The 17,786-nt window shown below is 38.7% G+C and overlaps 2 protein-coding genes across 8 annotated transcripts in view; both read left to right on the forward strand.

Annotated features, from left to right (window-relative positions):
* The first annotated feature begins 769 nt into the window (after positions 1 to 769).
* On the forward strand, positions 770 to 10,302 carry cnstb (consortin, connexin sorting protein b). 4 transcript variants are annotated; one of them, XM_061270329.1, is made up of 12 exons: positions 795 to 919; positions 2,165 to 2,238; positions 2,531 to 2,576; positions 2,803 to 3,080; positions 4,130 to 4,239; positions 5,245 to 5,275; positions 5,474 to 5,560; positions 5,631 to 5,739; positions 6,800 to 6,876; positions 7,653 to 7,870; positions 8,628 to 8,772; positions 9,066 to 10,302. In XM_061270329.1, the coding sequence occupies exons 4-12, from the start codon at positions 2,975 to 2,977 to the stop codon at positions 9,272 to 9,274; spliced, it is 1,092 nt and encodes a 363-aa protein (XP_061126313.1). In that variant the 5' UTR covers positions 795 to 919; positions 2,165 to 2,238; positions 2,531 to 2,576; positions 2,803 to 2,974; the 3' UTR covers positions 9,275 to 10,302. The 4 variants fall into 4 exon arrangements, with proteins under 4 accessions (XP_061126312.1, XP_061126314.1, XP_061126311.1 ...); XM_061270330.1 differs by lacking the exon at positions 2,165 to 2,238 and having other exon boundaries at positions 774 to 919; positions 3,879 to 4,239; XM_061270327.1 differs by lacking the exon at positions 2,165 to 2,238 and having other exon boundaries at positions 774 to 919.
* Positions 10,303 to 10,806: 504 nt separating this feature from the next.
* Positions 10,807 to 17,786, forward strand: part of LOC133146505 (saccharopine dehydrogenase-like oxidoreductase) — a 28,258-nt gene continuing 21,278 nt past the window's right edge. The window contains exons 1-13 of one of the 4 annotated variants that reach the window (XM_061270316.1): positions 10,807 to 11,032; positions 11,282 to 11,394; positions 11,490 to 11,570; positions 11,655 to 11,784; positions 12,313 to 12,362; positions 12,591 to 12,721; positions 12,863 to 12,980; positions 13,935 to 14,054; positions 14,151 to 14,207; positions 14,439 to 14,550; positions 14,724 to 14,805; positions 14,898 to 15,027; positions 15,670 to 16,677. In XM_061270316.1, coding sequence (XP_061126300.1) covers positions 10,837 to 11,032; positions 11,282 to 11,394; positions 11,490 to 11,570; positions 11,655 to 11,784; positions 12,313 to 12,362; positions 12,591 to 12,721; positions 12,863 to 12,980; positions 13,935 to 14,054; positions 14,151 to 14,207; positions 14,439 to 14,550; positions 14,724 to 14,805; positions 14,898 to 15,012 — 1,305 coding nt within the window. In that variant the 5' untranslated portion in view covers positions 10,807 to 10,836 and the 3' untranslated portion in view covers positions 15,013 to 15,027; positions 15,670 to 16,677. Of the gene's footprint in view, positions 11,033 to 11,281; positions 11,395 to 11,489; positions 11,571 to 11,654; positions 11,785 to 12,312; positions 12,363 to 12,590; positions 12,722 to 12,862; positions 12,981 to 13,934; positions 14,055 to 14,150; positions 14,208 to 14,438; positions 14,551 to 14,723; positions 14,806 to 14,897; positions 15,462 to 15,669; positions 16,678 to 17,786 lie in introns of those variants that run through there. The other 3 variants (XR_009711375.1, XM_061270315.1, XM_061270317.1) reach the window with 3 other exon arrangements.

Raw genomic sequence — 17,786 nt, forward strand, 5'->3', positions numbered from 1 at the left:
TTATAGGTACATGTAAATTACCTTGCTGTCATTTTTATGATATTGCAAATTTTGTTCATGTTTTATTGTGCTTATATCGTATCAATTGATTTTATTTTTAAGGATTTCGAAAACGGAAATAGTTGGAAATCGGTAAAACTGACCTAAGCAATTGACGTTCTAACAAAAGTAGCGCAAAGCCTTTAGGCCACTGGTGTCAAACTCAAGGCCCGGGGACCAGATACGGCCCGCCACATCTTTTTATGTGGCCCGGGAAGACAAATTGTGGATCAAATTAGTGTGTCATTACCAGAATTGCAAATTGTTTTCACTTCTAATGTTTTTTATAAATATCTGACCAGTTTTTACTCGTCTGATTTGAAAACAAGTTTGTTTTGTAGCTTTTACTGTATATAATATGAAGTGCTCATACATTTATTTGGGTTGACAGTCATAATGGCCCTCCGAAAGAAGCTATGACTACAATGCGGCCCGCAAAAATACAAAAATTTGACACCCATGCTTTAGGTGGTACCGATTTTTATTCCCTCATATACACACTAGAACATGGATGAATGGATAATACAAATGAACAAAATGCAGAATGGAGACAAGTGGTATCTTGTTATTGTGCAACTCCTGGTAATCTGACGCACACTACACCGGATTAAGTCATCATATGACTCTTTTACGTAACCTCTGACACACAGTACGACTCCATTTCTCTGCCAGAAGATGGCAGCCTCGGCCACATGTGTGATTTAAAAGAAATCCATTTCAATCGCGTGAAGGGAATCCAGTAAGGTTGCAAATTCCCCGGATGGAAGGGTAAACAAGATGATCGTGGAGGACAGTCGACAAGGCTGATGTGCACCTGCATCCATAAAAACAAGCGCTCGAGACGAAGATGTGCAAGGACACTTATAAACATCATGCAGCGGTGAGTAGTCTGTCTTCATCCTTCCCAGATGTGTCATTAAAGTTATGTAAGATCGCGTTCATTTGGGTTGGAGGGATGGTCATGCTACATAAGGAAACGACGGAGAGTCTGTAATTTTGCACCTATTTGACTAGAAATCGCATTTTATAGATAATTCAAGCGTGGGAACTATTGAGCGGCGAATTTTTCAACTTGTTTTTTTTTTGGCCACGGCACAATTTATGGAGCTAAATCACATGACAGGTTCCAATTAAAAATAAAATAATAATGTGTACAGCATTAGGGCGTACCAAATAGTCATCAAGTTAAAGTAAATTAAAAAGAAACGTCAAAGATATAAATTTACAATGCATGGTAAAATCTGTATTGTGCAAGGTTTTATTTATTTTTTTGACTGAATGTCTGCTGTACGCACAATTGCACCATTTCAGCCAAGTTGCTCTTATTTATTCATTGTATGTCCCTTCTTATTTTTACTTTTTGTGTTGTTTACTTGAATGTTTTGTTTGTCTGTGGAGCAATTGGGTGTAATATTTCTTGTCTCCATCGTGGGATAGTGGGAAACGCAATTTCGATCTCTTTGTATGTCTTGACATGTGAAGAAATTGAGAATAAAGCAGACTTTGACTTTAAAGATAAAAAAAAAAAAGTAAAAATATCTGCAAATAATGGAGTGCTTGAAAAAAGAAAATCCTAAAGATATTTTCTAAATCAACATCAAAAATATGTTTGAGCCATCAATATGTGAATGCAAACCCGCTGCCTCATTTTGTCATTTCTAGATCCTTCTGGTGTGCAACGATTCAGTGATGCTTTTGACAGTGGCATTCATACGCTTAAATGAAAAAGATGAACAATTTTAATGTATAAAAAAAAAAAAAAGGAAGTTTGAAGACATCTTCACATGTCAAGACATACAAAAAGATCGAAATTGCGTTTCCTACTATCCCACGGCGACACATTACACCCAATTAGTCCAAAGACAAACAAAACATTCAAGTAAACAATACAAAAATCTGTTTCCATGGGGAAAGGCATATTAAGTAACGAAGCCCCGGGGTGTACAAAGTACGGACCGGGGTCTACATAAGGCCCGCTCCGTCTTTAATCCGGACCACACAGCATTTGCATTGTCAACAATTTAACTGTTTCTCCCTTAAATATGGTATAATTAAGCAATTTTTCCTTAAATTGGTGACTCTTATACTGTTTTATCTCATTAAATAATTGATACATTTATTGTAGGTGGGAATCGAATTGTGAATGGATGTGTAAACACGAATGGTTGAACGACCTGACGTGCATGTTTTTATAACGCGGTAGGATATTTATTTTGCTCCTTGAATCTCCATATATTATGAGTCATTCCTTGCTCCTATCTCTTTCCATGTTGTAAAATTTACAGTGTCCCAATGCTGAATAAATATTGTTAGAACATTGTCGCGCAAGCCCAAAACATCATTTGTGATGCATGTAATTAATTTGCCCCATGTCAGCTCTGACCTATTCATTCTCCACTAATGCTAAGAGACAGGAAGTTGACGTTGGTGTTGACAAGCTTTTAGCATTTCAAATGGCAGCAGGCCTTGTGATTTCCTTCCTCCCTAACAGATGGGTGCAGGTGATTAGCTGGGATGAGCAAAAAACAATGGAGGCTGTAAGTTATATAATGAGTTATCTTTTTTTCTCTTTTTGCAAAATTTAGTCAGAATAATTCTGTGACCTGGTTTAATTTAACTGACATTTATGGATTAGTTTGTGGATTAGAAGCAATAGCCAACAATTCTAAAACTCCAGATGATTGGAAGTCAGCTGATGTAAATTTGCTGTCTGTGTTTTCAAGGTAAAAAAGTTAGTCATATTTGTTGTCTCTTTGAATCTAGATTGGAGAAAGCCAGCGAATGAATCTGATTTTACATCCAAGCCCTGCGTAATAAAAGACGTCGCCCATCTCCCCCTGCTTGCCCATCGAAGTACCGAGACCTTTTCTGTTCTCGTCAAAGCGAGACCAAGGAAGGACAAACTAATACCGAGACGATTACTGAAGAAAAATACATGAAAGAAAAGCTGGCTGAGGTGATGGGTAATAACACCAGTGAGCCGCCTAATGGTCCAGACATTGCAGCTCATCAGGATGATGATGACATCAGCAGTGTCACAGGTACTATATTTATTATATAACTTTTTGTTGTTTTGATTCAAATAGTCCACATGGAGGGCCTCAACACCTGACACCTGACTCTTATGTAATAGTTAATCTTTTATGGTCTTTAATACCATAAATTATATCATACACGCAAATAAATTAACTTCCCAGATTTTTTTTTTAATCTCGCCTCAAAGCATGATCTGGTCTAAACATAGTGCTTTGGCGCTGTCTTCTGTTATCTTGAGTTGAAGAGTTTTATTAGTTGTAAATTTCCATCATTTTTTGCCGACAAGAGACAATTGTAAAACATTTTAGGGTGGTCTCGCAAGCGATTATATTCCTAATCACATTTACTTACCCGATAATTGTTATAAATTGTCAAAATTAGCGCTAGATACATGAATTAATTATTATGGCTGATATCTTGGACAGTAAAATCAATGCTTATTCACAAAATGGACCCCCCGGAGACTTGTTTCTCATTTATGAACCAACTCAAGTGAAATATATTTGATAGACAAAGTGAAACACGTCATTCTGCAAAGACATGCTGGTTAGAAGCATCATCATCATCATCCTCATGCTTCCTCCTCTGAGCGTGCTCCAGGCAACCAGAGCATTAAGATGAGCAGGATGATAGTAAGCCCCGGAAAAATACTTTTTATGTTCAGTATGTCTGTAATAGCAGGCAACTTTTTTTTTTTCTTTCATAAATCCATCTCGCATGCAATTTAAAAACAACATACCCCCAAAATGTCATTGAATATTTCACGCTGTAGTTAAATCAAGCATTCTAATCTCACCTCCCAGCTAAAGTTCATCATTGTGACTCATACTTTAATATGAGCGCATCATCACGTTGTGACACTTTCCACGAGGGGCATATTTGCTTAAGCACACCTTCATCACGCTGACATCACGGATGACACCACCGGGTTTATTTTCCTGCACTTGACATTGCTTCCGTCGGGAAACATGCAAGGCTTCACGTAAATAATCGGACATGAGAAACAGCAGGTGAGTTTCCTAGGTGTTTTGTTCGTTTTCTGGTATGTTTCCAGGAAGCGTCTCTAGATATGGAGCGTCGAGCCTCAGCCCAGAGCTGCTGGCCTCTCTGCAGTCTCTCGGAGAAAATACTGACTACACACTACTGCCACACTCGCTACACCAGGTGGGTGTTTGTGTGGAAAGAGGTTTTTTTTTTCCTCCTAATCCTTTGGGGGAATATCCTTTTACTAAGGGAGACCAAACACGCATCTGGTGACACGAGCACTTTCCCCCATTTCATTCAGTCCACCAAAGTTCACAAAAACAGCATCTTGCATGCTAGCGATTTATGTGCAGAGTTTTGATTCAGTTGTTTTATGCCTGTAGTTGTGATCAATGAAGATACGATGATGTGTAATATTGATATTTTTGGGGAAAATGTTGATTTGGCATCTTTAGAATTTTTGCCATTCAGTTTGCACTTGTGTTTTGGACAATGTTTAAAAGGATTATGGATGGGAGAGTACCGATACCAAAGTATCAGTACCGATACTAGCCGTATTTCGGGATATAAATTGTCGCAATGGTGGTTGATACCAGTATTGGCCAGTTTTACGAATTAGAAATTGCTATTCGTGGAGTTTTAAGAAAAATTGCTGTATTGGAATATATAAGTCTTTTATTGTTTTGTTTTTTTGGTGGGGGGGTTATGTATCAAAAGTATTAATGGTATCGGCATTCAGTATCGGTTACTGCTCAAGGATTAATTTCTCACACTGGTATTGAACATTCCTAAAATATAATATGCTGTGTTTTTATGTTGTTTTATTGAAAATGTTTGATTTCTATCCAAGTGAATTGTAATTTAATGACTGGTAATTTGGTCCTAATGGTGAGACCAGTTGAGAATCCCTGCTCCAGTTGACATGAATTAGAATTTAAAAAAAAAAAAAAAAAAAAGAAATTGAATGTGTGTGATATAAGTAGTTGCACGTGACTTTCAATTTCACATGCTCTGTCTCACTACCGTCATCTCTGAAAGAATGGAGTGCTTTTCACATCAAATCATCTTCTCTTGGCTGAGCAGCTTAATTTGACAAGCTCCGCTGTGCTCACTCACGAGGATTTAAAGTTTCTTCACTCGAGGGTATACACCTTCACTGTACGTTAAACATGTTTTTCATCACAGATCGCAGAAGCCTGCTCACTCCAAGAGGACTGTATCCTTTCTAGAGAAAGCTTCATGCAATGCATGGAAGAGTCAAAACAAAATAATTGCACTATATCATAATTAGTCAACTCTTAAATAATCTGGAGAAATCTGGTTTCTTTCAGCTATTCGGCGTAGCCCCTTTTTTCGTGTGTCTCTGTTAATGCTTTAAGTCGTATTGAACGTCCTTAACCGCTGATGTCACCAGACCAGTTGGCCATCCAGGTTCTCCAGCTAGAGAAGCTCTACCATGAGCGTGTGCTTTTTAACCTTACTGTCCTGCAGGAGAACTGGGGTATTGCAACTCATTTTCTACTTTTCTACTTATTGGTTGAGAATATAGATTTTTTTTTTTGTACTTTCAGAGAGCCAATGCAAAGAGAAGGATGCTGCCAAGAGCTTGCCTCCTGAAACAGACAACATTGGTCAGAAACACATTGAGACGCTGAGACACATCTGTGGGACACACCTCAAGTGAGTCATCACTGGATCGCTCATAGAAACACTTGCAAATGGACCTATTTGCAAATGTTATTGGGAACCTTTCTGATATTAGTCACCGATTGTTTTGTGGCATGGGTGTCAAACTCAAGGCCCGGGGGCCAAATACGGCCCGCCACATCATTTTATGTGGCCCGCCAAGACAAATTGTGGATCAAATTCGTGTCATTACTAGAATTGGCAAATTGTCTTCACTTTTAATAATATCTTTTTTCTTTTAATATTTGACCAGTTTTTACTCGTCTGATTTGAAAATGAGTTATTTGTCAGTTTGTTTGGTAGCTTTTACAACTTTGTGTCATTACTAAAATTACAAATTGTCTTTTTAAAAATTGAGATATTGCTAGCAATTTTAATTATTTTTAAACTATTTGAACAATTTTTACTAGTTCTGATTTCAAAACTAGTTATTCATCAGTTTGTTCTATAGCCGAGAGAAGACGTTGACAGTCATAATGGCCCTCCAAGGGAAACTATGACTACAATGCGACAAAAATGACACCCCTGCCCTAAGATGGCACATGATACCGTCCAAGCAGGACTGGCCAGATGGGCCATGTCTTTTCGGCCCACAATCAGGAGGGCATTGGGCTTCTTATCTTTACTAGGGTTTCTACATTTATTATTAATAACATAATAACATTGGTGGCCACCCAACCACTAGTGTTTGCAGGCTCTCTCAGGTAGTACACAAAATAATCACTGCCCATACTGTTCAGTTGTTTTTAACTTTTTAGACCAATACATTTGCAATAATCTTTAAGAACTTTTTTTTTTTTTTTTCCTAAACTGACTGATAGACATCACTAATGCCACAGGTCTGTATGCCAGACATAGTTGTTTACCGCGCCACTCTGGTATGTGACTAACTCACAGCCTTTGGGTGCAGGTGGATCAGCTTCAGCAGAGAAAGCCAACTTCCCGCTTTGAAAGCTCACAATCTTATTGCTTTTCTTCATATTTTGGTGATGTCAGCTCATGTTGTTTTTTTCATGCCTGTCTTTCATGGTTTCATCTCTTTGTTTGGACTAAGACCATCCCTTGGTGAGGATAGAACGCTAATCGACGTAACAAGACAAAGCAAGAAAGAGGCGCCCCATCAGGGAAAAGGTAAATGCAATTATTTCGGTTGTTGTTGACAGAGACACAACTGAAGGCCATTATTGTAGAAAAATGTGTTGAGCTATTTTATAATAATAATAATAATAATAATAAATTCTATTTATAACGCACTATATATTTGGAGGGATCTCAAAGTGCTACATAGCAAGTAAAATCAAGAAAATAAAGCAAGGACAAGTATAAAACAACAACAACATTTTATATTTATTTTGTTAACATTACAGAGCTGATAAAAATGGGGTGGACCTTTTATAAATAAGTATGTTTTTGTTTGCTTTGGGTCATATGTGGTAAATGGAGTGCAGTTCCATGGCGCTTTATCTAGATGACCAAAATAAAAATCAAATTAAAGATACCATTCATCAAATAAAAATTTGCTTGACCTTTAAATATGGAGTAGGCATAAATAACTATTTGTAAAGACCTCGAGCAAAAAGAACGCCAGGCACTATCATTAGAATACTTTTTATTTGTAAGGATTTTTGTTTCCTTAGGGAGGCTGTGCCAAAAATATCACAGGGAGGCTGTAAAAGAACAGAAAAATTCTTTCCAAATTCCCCAAATTATTTTTGGCCTGGCACCTTATTTCAGAAGGGGTCAGTGCCCCCGTGCCCCCCCCCCCCCCCTTCTAGCTCTGCCTGTGATTATAATTAGTTTGTAAAAACTGTTCTTATAATGGATCTCATTCAACCATCTAAGTGCAGCTAGTGAAGTTAACTATAATAAATCAGCCTTAACATATTTTCTCTAATGTCTGTTGACAGCAAGCAACCCTGAAATAACAAATGAAGATGACAAAGAAGCGGGAGAAATGATCTCCAAGTCAAATCATCCTAACTATCATAAACCTGGAATATGCGAAGAGACGCTTGAGGAAATGAAGGAAGAGGATGAGGAAGAGCAGAACGTGAAGGTGGAGTGGCCAGCAGGAGTTCCGCAGGCATCAGACACAGACCTGGCAAAACTTTACTATGTAGATGGGGTAGGAAAGATCACTGTCTGTTCTTCTCGCCATTCCTTTACTCATGCGTGGAATTACTCCTGCACATCACAGCCCGCAGCAGTAAAGCGTTTGCTGGGGGCACTCCCTTTGTGACATCATACTCGATTTAATTTCTCGAGGAAATCGGCTCTTTCGAATGAGCACTTGCACTTCAGGCTGTACACGGTGTTGTTATATAACCCACTGGAGCTTTGGCTGGGTGGAGCCATGCTGAATTACAACTGAACACTCTTTCAAAGAACCACATTCTAAAACAGGTTCTTTGCTGTGGGATAAATCCTACGCTTTATTCTGAAATATTTAACCCTAACCAAAAGGTTTTATGAGTTTGTATGAGGAGTAGAATTGGCTTTTGGTTGAGGTCAGCGGATAATGCAGGTAGACACTTTTTTTTTTGTCGGTGTTGAGTATCAAAGCCCTCCTGAATGTCACTTTTACTTCCCCCTAATGACAAAAAGTCTAACTACATGTACACGATGATGATTATGAAATTAATCATTTGAATATGTAGCTTAGAAAATTGGAAGTGTAGTTAAATCACAAAAAAATGTAAGTAAATGGAGTGCAGTCAGAGCATTTGATATATTTTCATTTAATCTTTAAAATTGGGAATAAATTCATATTTTATTTTTTATTTGATAGGTTAGCTGCTGCAGTCGATGTTTGAATGTAAACAAACAAGTGCAAGAAAACATTTCCAGTAATTTGATTATCTTGTTTTATGTTTCAAATTTAGAGTCTGTCCTCCGATGGTTTGGTTTCTATTCTGAAGAGGAGGAGAGCATCCCTGGATGGACTGCCACCCCCTGGCAACATAGACAACAAGATGAACTCCAAACGCAAAGTTCGCTTTATTGAGCCGCAAGATGGCATGGACCAAGGTTGGATTCTGAAACGCATCAAGTTAAATCAAATAGTAGACTTTTTTTAATTTCAGCGGAAGAAGTGGAATGTTATGTTACGGCCAAGTCAGTCACCTGCCCTTAATCCGATTGCATTTCAAAATATTTTTTATAAAGAAATGTTTTTGGGTGACTGTAACAGATGAATGAAATTAATTTGAATGGATACTAGCAATATTGATTTATTTGACAGTAGAAGTTGAATTACAATTAATCGAATGAAATTCGGACAACATCTTGCTTTACATCTGCTTTACATGTCTTCACTGCAGATGAAGTGGGTGGAGACTCCTGCTTGATCCTGCTTCTGCTGTGTCTCGTTACCGTGGTGATCAGCGTAGGTGGGACGGCGCTCTACTGCTCCTTGGTGGACAAGTCGTCCAACATTTGCACCGACTTCACTCTGAACATGGACTTCTACGTGACCAACGTGTGGAGTTTCTTCCAAGGTTTCCGACATTGGCTGCCTCACGGAACATAAGAGCCATCGTGTGAAGTCTGAAATAGTTCTGGGTCAAAGTCACAGACAGGATGACATCTGGGATTTTAGCATGACTTGGAAATTGAGTTTTAATCTCCAAGAAAGACCAAAATATAAAATGTTTTAAGTCAGAAGATGATAGTCAACGTTTACTTGTGTGGATCGTTTATCCTAGACAAAATCTTTACCTCAGAAGGGTTCTTGCTACTTTCACTTGTGTCCATATTTTAACATAAATACTCGTTACCCTCATTTGTATCAGTTTGTGGCTTTTTTTTAGTCTGATGTTCCAATTATTCATGACTTTCCATTATGATTGCAGCTGCATTGATCCATGGAATTTATCATTTGTACTGTGTTTTTTTAAACAATCTGTAATATTTGTTTAGAAGCCATTTATTTTAAATCTATCCATCCACACATTCACCAAAACCGTTAAGCTGGAGTCAAGTGGCGGCTTCAACAGGAAAGCCCAGTCCCCAGTCAATTCTTCCTACTGTTTTTTTAGGGACCCCAAGGCATTCCCACGCCAGTCGAGAGACTGTCATGTCCTAGGTCGTCCCCAGGGCCTCCTTCCGGTTGGACATGCAAGCATCCTAATAAAATGCACGAGCCACACCCATCTGGCTCCGCTCAATATGGAGGAGCAATGGCTCGACTCTGAATCCTTTGTGGGTGACCCAACTTCCCACACTATCCCTGAAGGAGAGCCCAGGCACCCTGCAGAGGAAACCTAATTTCTGCCCCTTGTATTCAGGATGTTTATCTGATGCACTAATGCCCCAACTGTTTTACATTCAAAATCAGATTTAATAGAAAATAGAGTGGGTATTTTTGGTATCTCAACATTTACAGTAGTATGGTTAGGAAAAAGTTTGGAATAATGTTAACTATTCATACTCCTTTTATATTGAAACAGATTTTTTGGGGGTATTGGTAAAATTAATATGAGCTAAAAATGTGTAACACTGAGGTTCAATATAATATTGATAAAAAAAGGGAATAAATAAATCAGCTCATTAATTATTTTTCTATGTGTTTTTGTGAATGGATGATTGAGAGAATTTGAACTATGGGCACTTGTTCTGTTTCCAGCTTCAGTCCATTGACACATCCAATATGGCGGACGTGATAACGTTAAGCAGAAAGTAACCAACAAAGTATTTGGTGAATGAAATGCTTTGAATGCATTATATTTATTTATTTCTATAAGTTAAGGAAATTATGAAGAAGGTTTTCTGGAGGTCAAAACGTGATGTGATAAACGAAATAACGAAACCACAATTATATATCGGAATAAACTGTCTTCATTCTAGGCCGGAAATGGGAAAATCCGTGTGGGATAATTCCGGCTCCATTCGAGGAAGGTCGGAACTTTCCTCGAATGGAGCATATCCATATTTAACGTCTCGGACTGCAACGGCATGGTGAGGTTGGTTACTATAATTAGTAAAATATTTTTAAGCACATTTATTTCACTAGTATGTGGTGTTTTCACCATAGTTATTAAAAAATCACGGCCGGAAGTAACATTACCCGGACTGACTTTGCACACGCACACAATGGAGGCGGTGACATCTAGCAGACCTTACCACATCGTAGTTTTTGGTGCTTCAGGCTTCACTGGCAAGTTTGTAGTGGAAGAAGTCGCTCGCTACGCCGCCGACAGCACCCCAGACAACCGTCTAAAATGGGCCGTGGCCGGCAGAAGCGGACAGCGTCTCAAGGGGATGCTCGAGCAGGTCGCCAACAGGCTAGGTGGGTATACACACAGAGGTTCGTAACCAAAATAATCAAAACTGAAAAAAAAGTATTTTTACTTTACAACAATATGACTCAAGTAAAAGTAGAAAGCTGTCCTTTAAATAATATTTTGAGTGTAAGTATGCAGTGACAAACTACTCAAGTAAATTTCCATAAACAATATGTAAATAGATTTCAGTGCAGAAGGAAATTCGATAACAATGCTCATGTTTATCTCTACAATAAATATATCTTCATTTTCAGCCATGCCCGAGTTGAGCACAGACGTTGACATCATCATAGCAGATGTGTCCAGCAAAGAATCTCTGGCCGTCATGTGCCAACAGGCTCTGGTTATTCTCAACTGTGTGGGCCCGGTAAGTATTAAAAACTGCTGTTGTTGAGAAATGAATCAAAACAAACTGTTGAAATTTGGATTAATGCACTAATGTTGTCTGTGTCATTGTTTCAGTACAGGTTTTATGGCGAGCCGGTGGTCGCTGCATGCGTGGAGAATGGAGCTCACTACATTGACATCTGTGGAGAGCCTCAGGTAAACGGAACATTTATTTGTCTAATTATGTGAACACAGAGAGGCCAACACTCACACGAAAAAAAAAAAAAAATGTCTCTGTAGTTTCTGGAGCGCATGCAGTTGGAGTACCACAGTAAGGCCTTGGACAAAGGGGTGTATGTAATTGGTAGCTGCGGCTTTGACTCCATACCAGCAGACTTGGGAATTCTTTATACTCAGAGCCACTTTAAAGGTTAGACTGTTTTTATGACATTTTTGGTACAGTGGACCCACAGAAGTCCCATAAGTGCAAAAATAATTACCGTATTTACCGGACTATAAGGCGCACCTTCAATGAATGGCCCATTTTAAAACTTTGTCCTTATATAAGGCACACCAGACTATAAGGCATACCATTAATGCATCATGTCAGATTTTGAATCCAAATCAAATCATTCTCCATTTTATCTTTTTGATTTTAACTTCCGACGCAACAAATGACTTTATAATCACAAAATAATAATCCATAGTCTTTTTGATTCATGATTCAGTCTTCAGCGGGCCACTTATGATTGATTTCATGACACAATGCTTCGGGTCAGTTTAAATTTAGGAATTTGGTCCATATATAAGGCGCACCGGACTATAAGGCGCACTGTTTTTAGGGGCGCCTTATAGTCCGGAAAATACGGTAATACAAGTAACTCTTGTTTGGCAAGATTGATGATGCAAAATGAATTATTATTGTTTATTGAATTATTGTTTACTGTCTTGATTTAAGGGACGCTGACAGCAGTGGAGAGCTTCCTAACAATAAGCAGTGGGCCTGAGGTAATCTTCATTAAATTGTCCTCAATAGTCAAGGAAAAAATGCATTTGCTTGAAGTATAGTGGAATAGCTTTGCCTCGCATCTTTAAGCAGTGTATAAAAGGTCAAAACTTTTTCAAATTTCCAAGCACCAATATAGAGCAATAGATCTGTCCATTAAATCTTTGAGGATAGAAATGTTGTCCAAATAGAAAAAGAGCAGCTCACTACAGTGCCGTTTACCTTTTCAGGGCTCATGCGGTCACGATGCCACTTGGCAGTCGGCTGTGCACGGCTTTGCGGATAGTAGCTCCCTTCGCCGGCTGAGGAGGAAGTTTGGCCACAAGCCGCTTCCTGTCGTAGGAACCAAAGTTCGCCAGAGGTAAGGGATATGCTTAAGCGTGATTACAAAAGGACTGACGTGTTTACTTCAAGGTTTCATGTATAACACCAGACATGTTTGCTGTATGACATGTGTTTAGGAATGAGTACACTAATCCTGTGTGTGTCTGTGTGTGTATAGAGGTTTTGTGTTTTATAGCAAAGAGATAACGCAGTACGCCATCCCTTTTATGGGTTCGGACCCGTCTGTAGTGAAGAGAACACAGCGTTTCCTTTACCAGGAGGAATGTCGGTCACCTGTAAGTATTCTCATCCATGATTTTTGATGGCTAGAATTTGCAAACCTGGAATACGTGAACAAGAGTGATCATGATTGAGGAATAGAAATACGGTAGCCATTTGCACGCCACATAAATTGTGCAATATTGTGATCGTATGCAATGATATCCCTTTTCTGAGACTGTTTGCCAAATGTTGTCATTACCCCAACCGCCCTGGGAATGTTTCTCATCATATTGTTGATTATGCGCGCTAAGCCAGAGGGTCAGAAATGAGATTTCCTTCTAATCAATAATTTGGCGTGCCTTACATGAGGCAGCAAATAAGCGACATGTTATGAAGAAGCTTGCGCTTGAACGTGCCTTGGGTATTGCTGCATTTTCCAGCATCAGCATTGATATGATGGAAAAAGAATAAATAAAGAATACTCACTTTTTTTTATTCATGTGAACACTGAAGACATTAAAGCTTTAGAAAAACTGTATTGCAAAGGATATTTATTTGATAATTGAGTAATCTGTCACTTACTTTTTTGATGAACGGGGTTCAAGAAACATTTTTAATTTGCATCGTTTTATTAAAAACAGAACATTATTTCCAACTGATGTGCAGAAAATGCACAAACTGGTCTGGTCAGTAATATCTTGGATTTTTAGTAGCTATTGGTAATGTGACTGCCTTTCATTATTTAACTGATTTTACTTGAGAGGGGCCCCAGGATTTTTGTTTTTACTGTTACTGGATTATTTTGGTTTAGCATCTACCAGGCTGGAAATATGATATAAGTCACCCGGGGTGAGTCATCATCACTCTGTAGAGTGCCATGCAATCTCACAAAGAAAGTGAGTCACTGGATGGTTCGTCAAATCATTAGTGTGTATAGCGGAGATAAATCTGGACCACCCGGGAGAAAACCAGAAACCGCTTTTATATTTATTCTTCCTTCCAATCCCTCACTATCCTCCCCCCGACAGATCCAATATTGTGCATATGTCGGGATAGGTGGTTTCTGCTCCGTTGCCAAGCTCCTTTGCGGCGGACTGCTCTTCTGGGTCATGGTCAAATTCCGCCTGGGCAGGAAACTTCTCACCATGGTACAGACATCATTGCGTCATTACGTTATCACCCAGCAGGAGAATTTGTGGACCGTACTTTATGTTGATGTTTGGTGTCTTGCCTTTTTCCCAAAGTTTCCAAGTTTTTTTTCCTTTGGAATGTTCAGTAAGGCCGGTCCAACAATTAAACAGGTAAGACTTGAATTTATCAATGCTCCAATTAAATTAGTTTATTGATATGTATGTTAGTTAATGTAGACGCACCGAATGAAGAAAACACAAGTGTTAAGATCATAGTTGGTAGTTTGGGTTGAAAATATCGATATCATATTTGTAATATCGATTTTGAATCCGGTTGTGCAATGTAAATTGATCGAGTTGAGTCGCTTGTATTTCGTCTCATGTTGGACTCTCACCTACCAGATTGAAGACACCTGCTTCAACATGACATTTTTCGGAGAGGGATACTCCGAGGGTACAGACCCTTCCCAGGGACCACCCAACGCCAAGATCTGCACTGAGATCATGGGAGCAGGTAGGCGTGCAGCACTCGTGTTCCTCCATTACTGGCAGGTTGTGAGTGGTATCACAAAATGGCGGAATGTTTGGTGGCGGGTTTGGATCTCACTCGTTATTTGATGATTCAAAACCATTTTTGTTTGCACTTGCGTCTGATTGTCTCAGCATTCATTGATTTCATTTTTTTAGAACCTGGTTATGTGGCCACAGTGATTGCTATGGTACAGGCAGCAGTAACAGTGTTGAAAGAAAAATACTCCCTTCCCAGAAGGTCAGTTATAGCTCCTCCACACTACGTTATCTCGTCTTCTGAAAAATACCCCTCTGATGTCTTCTCCGCAATTTTTGTCTCCGACTCAACAGGGGAGGAGTGTACACACCAGGAAGCGCCTTCCACAAAACCAGTCTCATTGACCGCCTTCATAATCATGGTTTCAAGTTCTCTGTGAGACACTACGAAGAAGCCACGAAAGCTTAAGCCCCTTCGTTGTTTGTGAGTGTTCCACTTGATCTGTTGCGGAGTGCATTGGAGCTGTAAATGATAATCTTAGAAGTGACACAAAGGGACTACTGGAGACATGTTGCCTTTGCAGTTTTTTTTTTTTTCCAATCACTTTACGTTGAACTATAAAACTGGCAATTAAAAACAAGATTTCAATCAAAGGAAAAAAATGGAGAAGGAAAAACCCAACAGAGATCAGCAACCAGGTTCTAAATTGCTTCACTGTAGGGATTTCTCTATCGTTGTTTTGAGATAGTTTAGTTAACTGTGGAACATTTTGCAATTACGCTGGAAAAGAATAAATAATAATCTAATCAACAAATATATACGTACCATTGTTACGCATGACTGAAAATATCTATAATGTTGTAATTTCAACAATGGAAAAGCATTTGGAGATTAGAATAAAAAAAATAACAAATATATATTACGAGTTTATTTATTTGCAGAATTTAAAAGGGCTACTTCTCTAACCATGTTTTGGTCAAAAGGAAGTTAAAAAAAGTTTTGGATTATAGTGTAAAAAAAATTAATATTGATATAAATGTATATTATAATCGATTTCCATAGAAAATATCACACAATAGCCACATTTGTGTTTATTTTTGAAGTGGAAAATGCTTTTGGTTGTAGTTCACCTTCACTGCCAGGAAGTGTCAGCATTTCACCGTCTTCCCCCAATGATGGAACAATGACCCTTCACATCCTGTCTTGACAGTAGAGGTCATTTCATGCCTCTGAGGATGCAGAAGCGGTATGTAGAGTGACAGCCGGTCACCTCGGAATCCCTCTTGAGATTTTCACTTTCATTCGGCCGAGGCCGCCATCATTAGGAGGAAACACTGGCAAGTCACCCTGTGAGCCATTTCCCCGTCACATCTGCTTCCCATCCCCCCCAAGTGTCACCACCACTCCAATAAACAATCCAAACTGGTTGTGAAAACAGAACATGTCAGTAGTGTAGTTCCTGCGTCACATCGCTCGTGCGATAAGCAGCTGCGGTGTTGGTGCGAGGGCGAGAAATTGCCGTGGTTCCCCAGGGCAGCCCCACCCTTACCGCCTTGCCTACAGTCCGCCATTGTGGCCGTGCTGCTTTTTGCGTGATCTTACGAGCTTCCCTCATCTGCCGACCAGCACTCTTGCAATTGCCTTTTTAAGGACGGTGTTTTGGAGAATATGAAACTCCAGCACCTCCCGATTAGAAGGCAGTAAGCACTTAATAGGAAATTAAGAAAGAAATATTTGACAATCCTTATTTTCAGTTGATTCAAGATAAACATCAAGTTTTCTTGATTGAGAGGGAGTCATGCTTACCACCACTGCTAAGTTATCCAAAGAAGCTCCTTATGATGCTAATTTTAGAATATTTTCTCCCTGGAAATTTAGAAGTCTTGTATATTCCCATATTTGTCTGTTCAGATACTGAACATTGGAGTGTGTGTTTGCTTGAGCATTCTTGAATCTTCTATTGTGCTGCTGTTTCATCGTCTTGACTTTTTTTTTTTTGTCTATGCTTGTCCTCCCTCCAGTGGAATGAGGTGTTATTTTCACTCTCACACTTCATCCTCACACAAACAGCTTGATGACCTACTTGAAATCATCTTTTAGTCTCACGTCCGTAATGTATATATTTTTTAAATAAGAAAAAATATTTATGTAGTAGTACTGATTTTAAGAACTGAATAAAGTATCATTTAAAAGCAATAAAGACAAAGACAGGTACAAGCAGGGTTGATTACTTTTTAATCAATTCAGCTAGCTACAAAATGTCCACCACTTTACACACTGACAAGATACAGAGAGGGAGTTTTATTTTTTTTTTTTTAATATAACATGCGTTGAGGACATCAATCTCACAGTTGAATCTATTGTGTCATTCAGGTTTGGGTATTTTATCACCTTACTCTAAGGGTCATTTCGGAGATTTGGTATGCATAGCTCTAAAAGTACAGAAGCAACAAAAACCCTTTGTTTTCTTATTTTGATTCAGTGTATAGTTATCATGAACATTATTATTTGTTTTTTTACCAATAACAAACCACACGGGAGAATAAACTTACAGGTCTTTTTATAAAAGTAAGGTCTCTCAGAAATATGCGCCTTTGCTTTACATTGCAAACGTTTATTTTTTATTTTTTTCTCAGAGCGTCCAAAACCTATGTTACAGTACACAACCAGTCCTCCTCTTTCAGCACTTTATCAACATCCTCACCACGAAACTGCATAATCGTTTAGAAAACAGGTCTTTTTATTTTTTATTTTTTTTGCAATACGACCACAGATCTTTGTTTTGTCACCCTCGTCTCACTTTTTTGTTCCCTTTTGCATTATTTTACAACAAGATGGTCACAGTCGGTAAATATATCAAGACAGAAAAAAAGTGGCACTATTGCAAACTTGCAGGGAAGAATGGAACGATCAACTGTGTCCTAATACTGAGCATGCGTTTTTGTCAAGTCGCTACTGCCGTGTTATCATTTTTTTATAGATATTTTTTTTCAGACAGGTTTTATTTAGAAGACTAAAATCTACCATTTTGTCATGCAGAGAACGCACAATTCACATCACTTGGAATGCAAATGCCTAATACAGCTACGGAGAATCTAGTTGCACATTGTCTAAACGGTAAACTCAGTATGATTGCAATGATGGGACAATGGACCAGCGACTTCCTTTTATGATTGTTAAGAGCTGTTTGCAATCTTCTTCAACTCTGTTAATCATGACTTGCCATCGGTCTCCCTTTTACT

Source organism: Syngnathus typhle, linkage group LG22 (assembly GCF_033458585.1).
Source record: "Syngnathus typhle isolate RoL2023-S1 ecotype Sweden linkage group LG22, RoL_Styp_1.0, whole genome shotgun sequence".
NCBI classification, from domain to species: Eukaryota; Metazoa; Chordata; class Actinopteri; order Syngnathiformes; family Syngnathidae; genus Syngnathus; species Syngnathus typhle.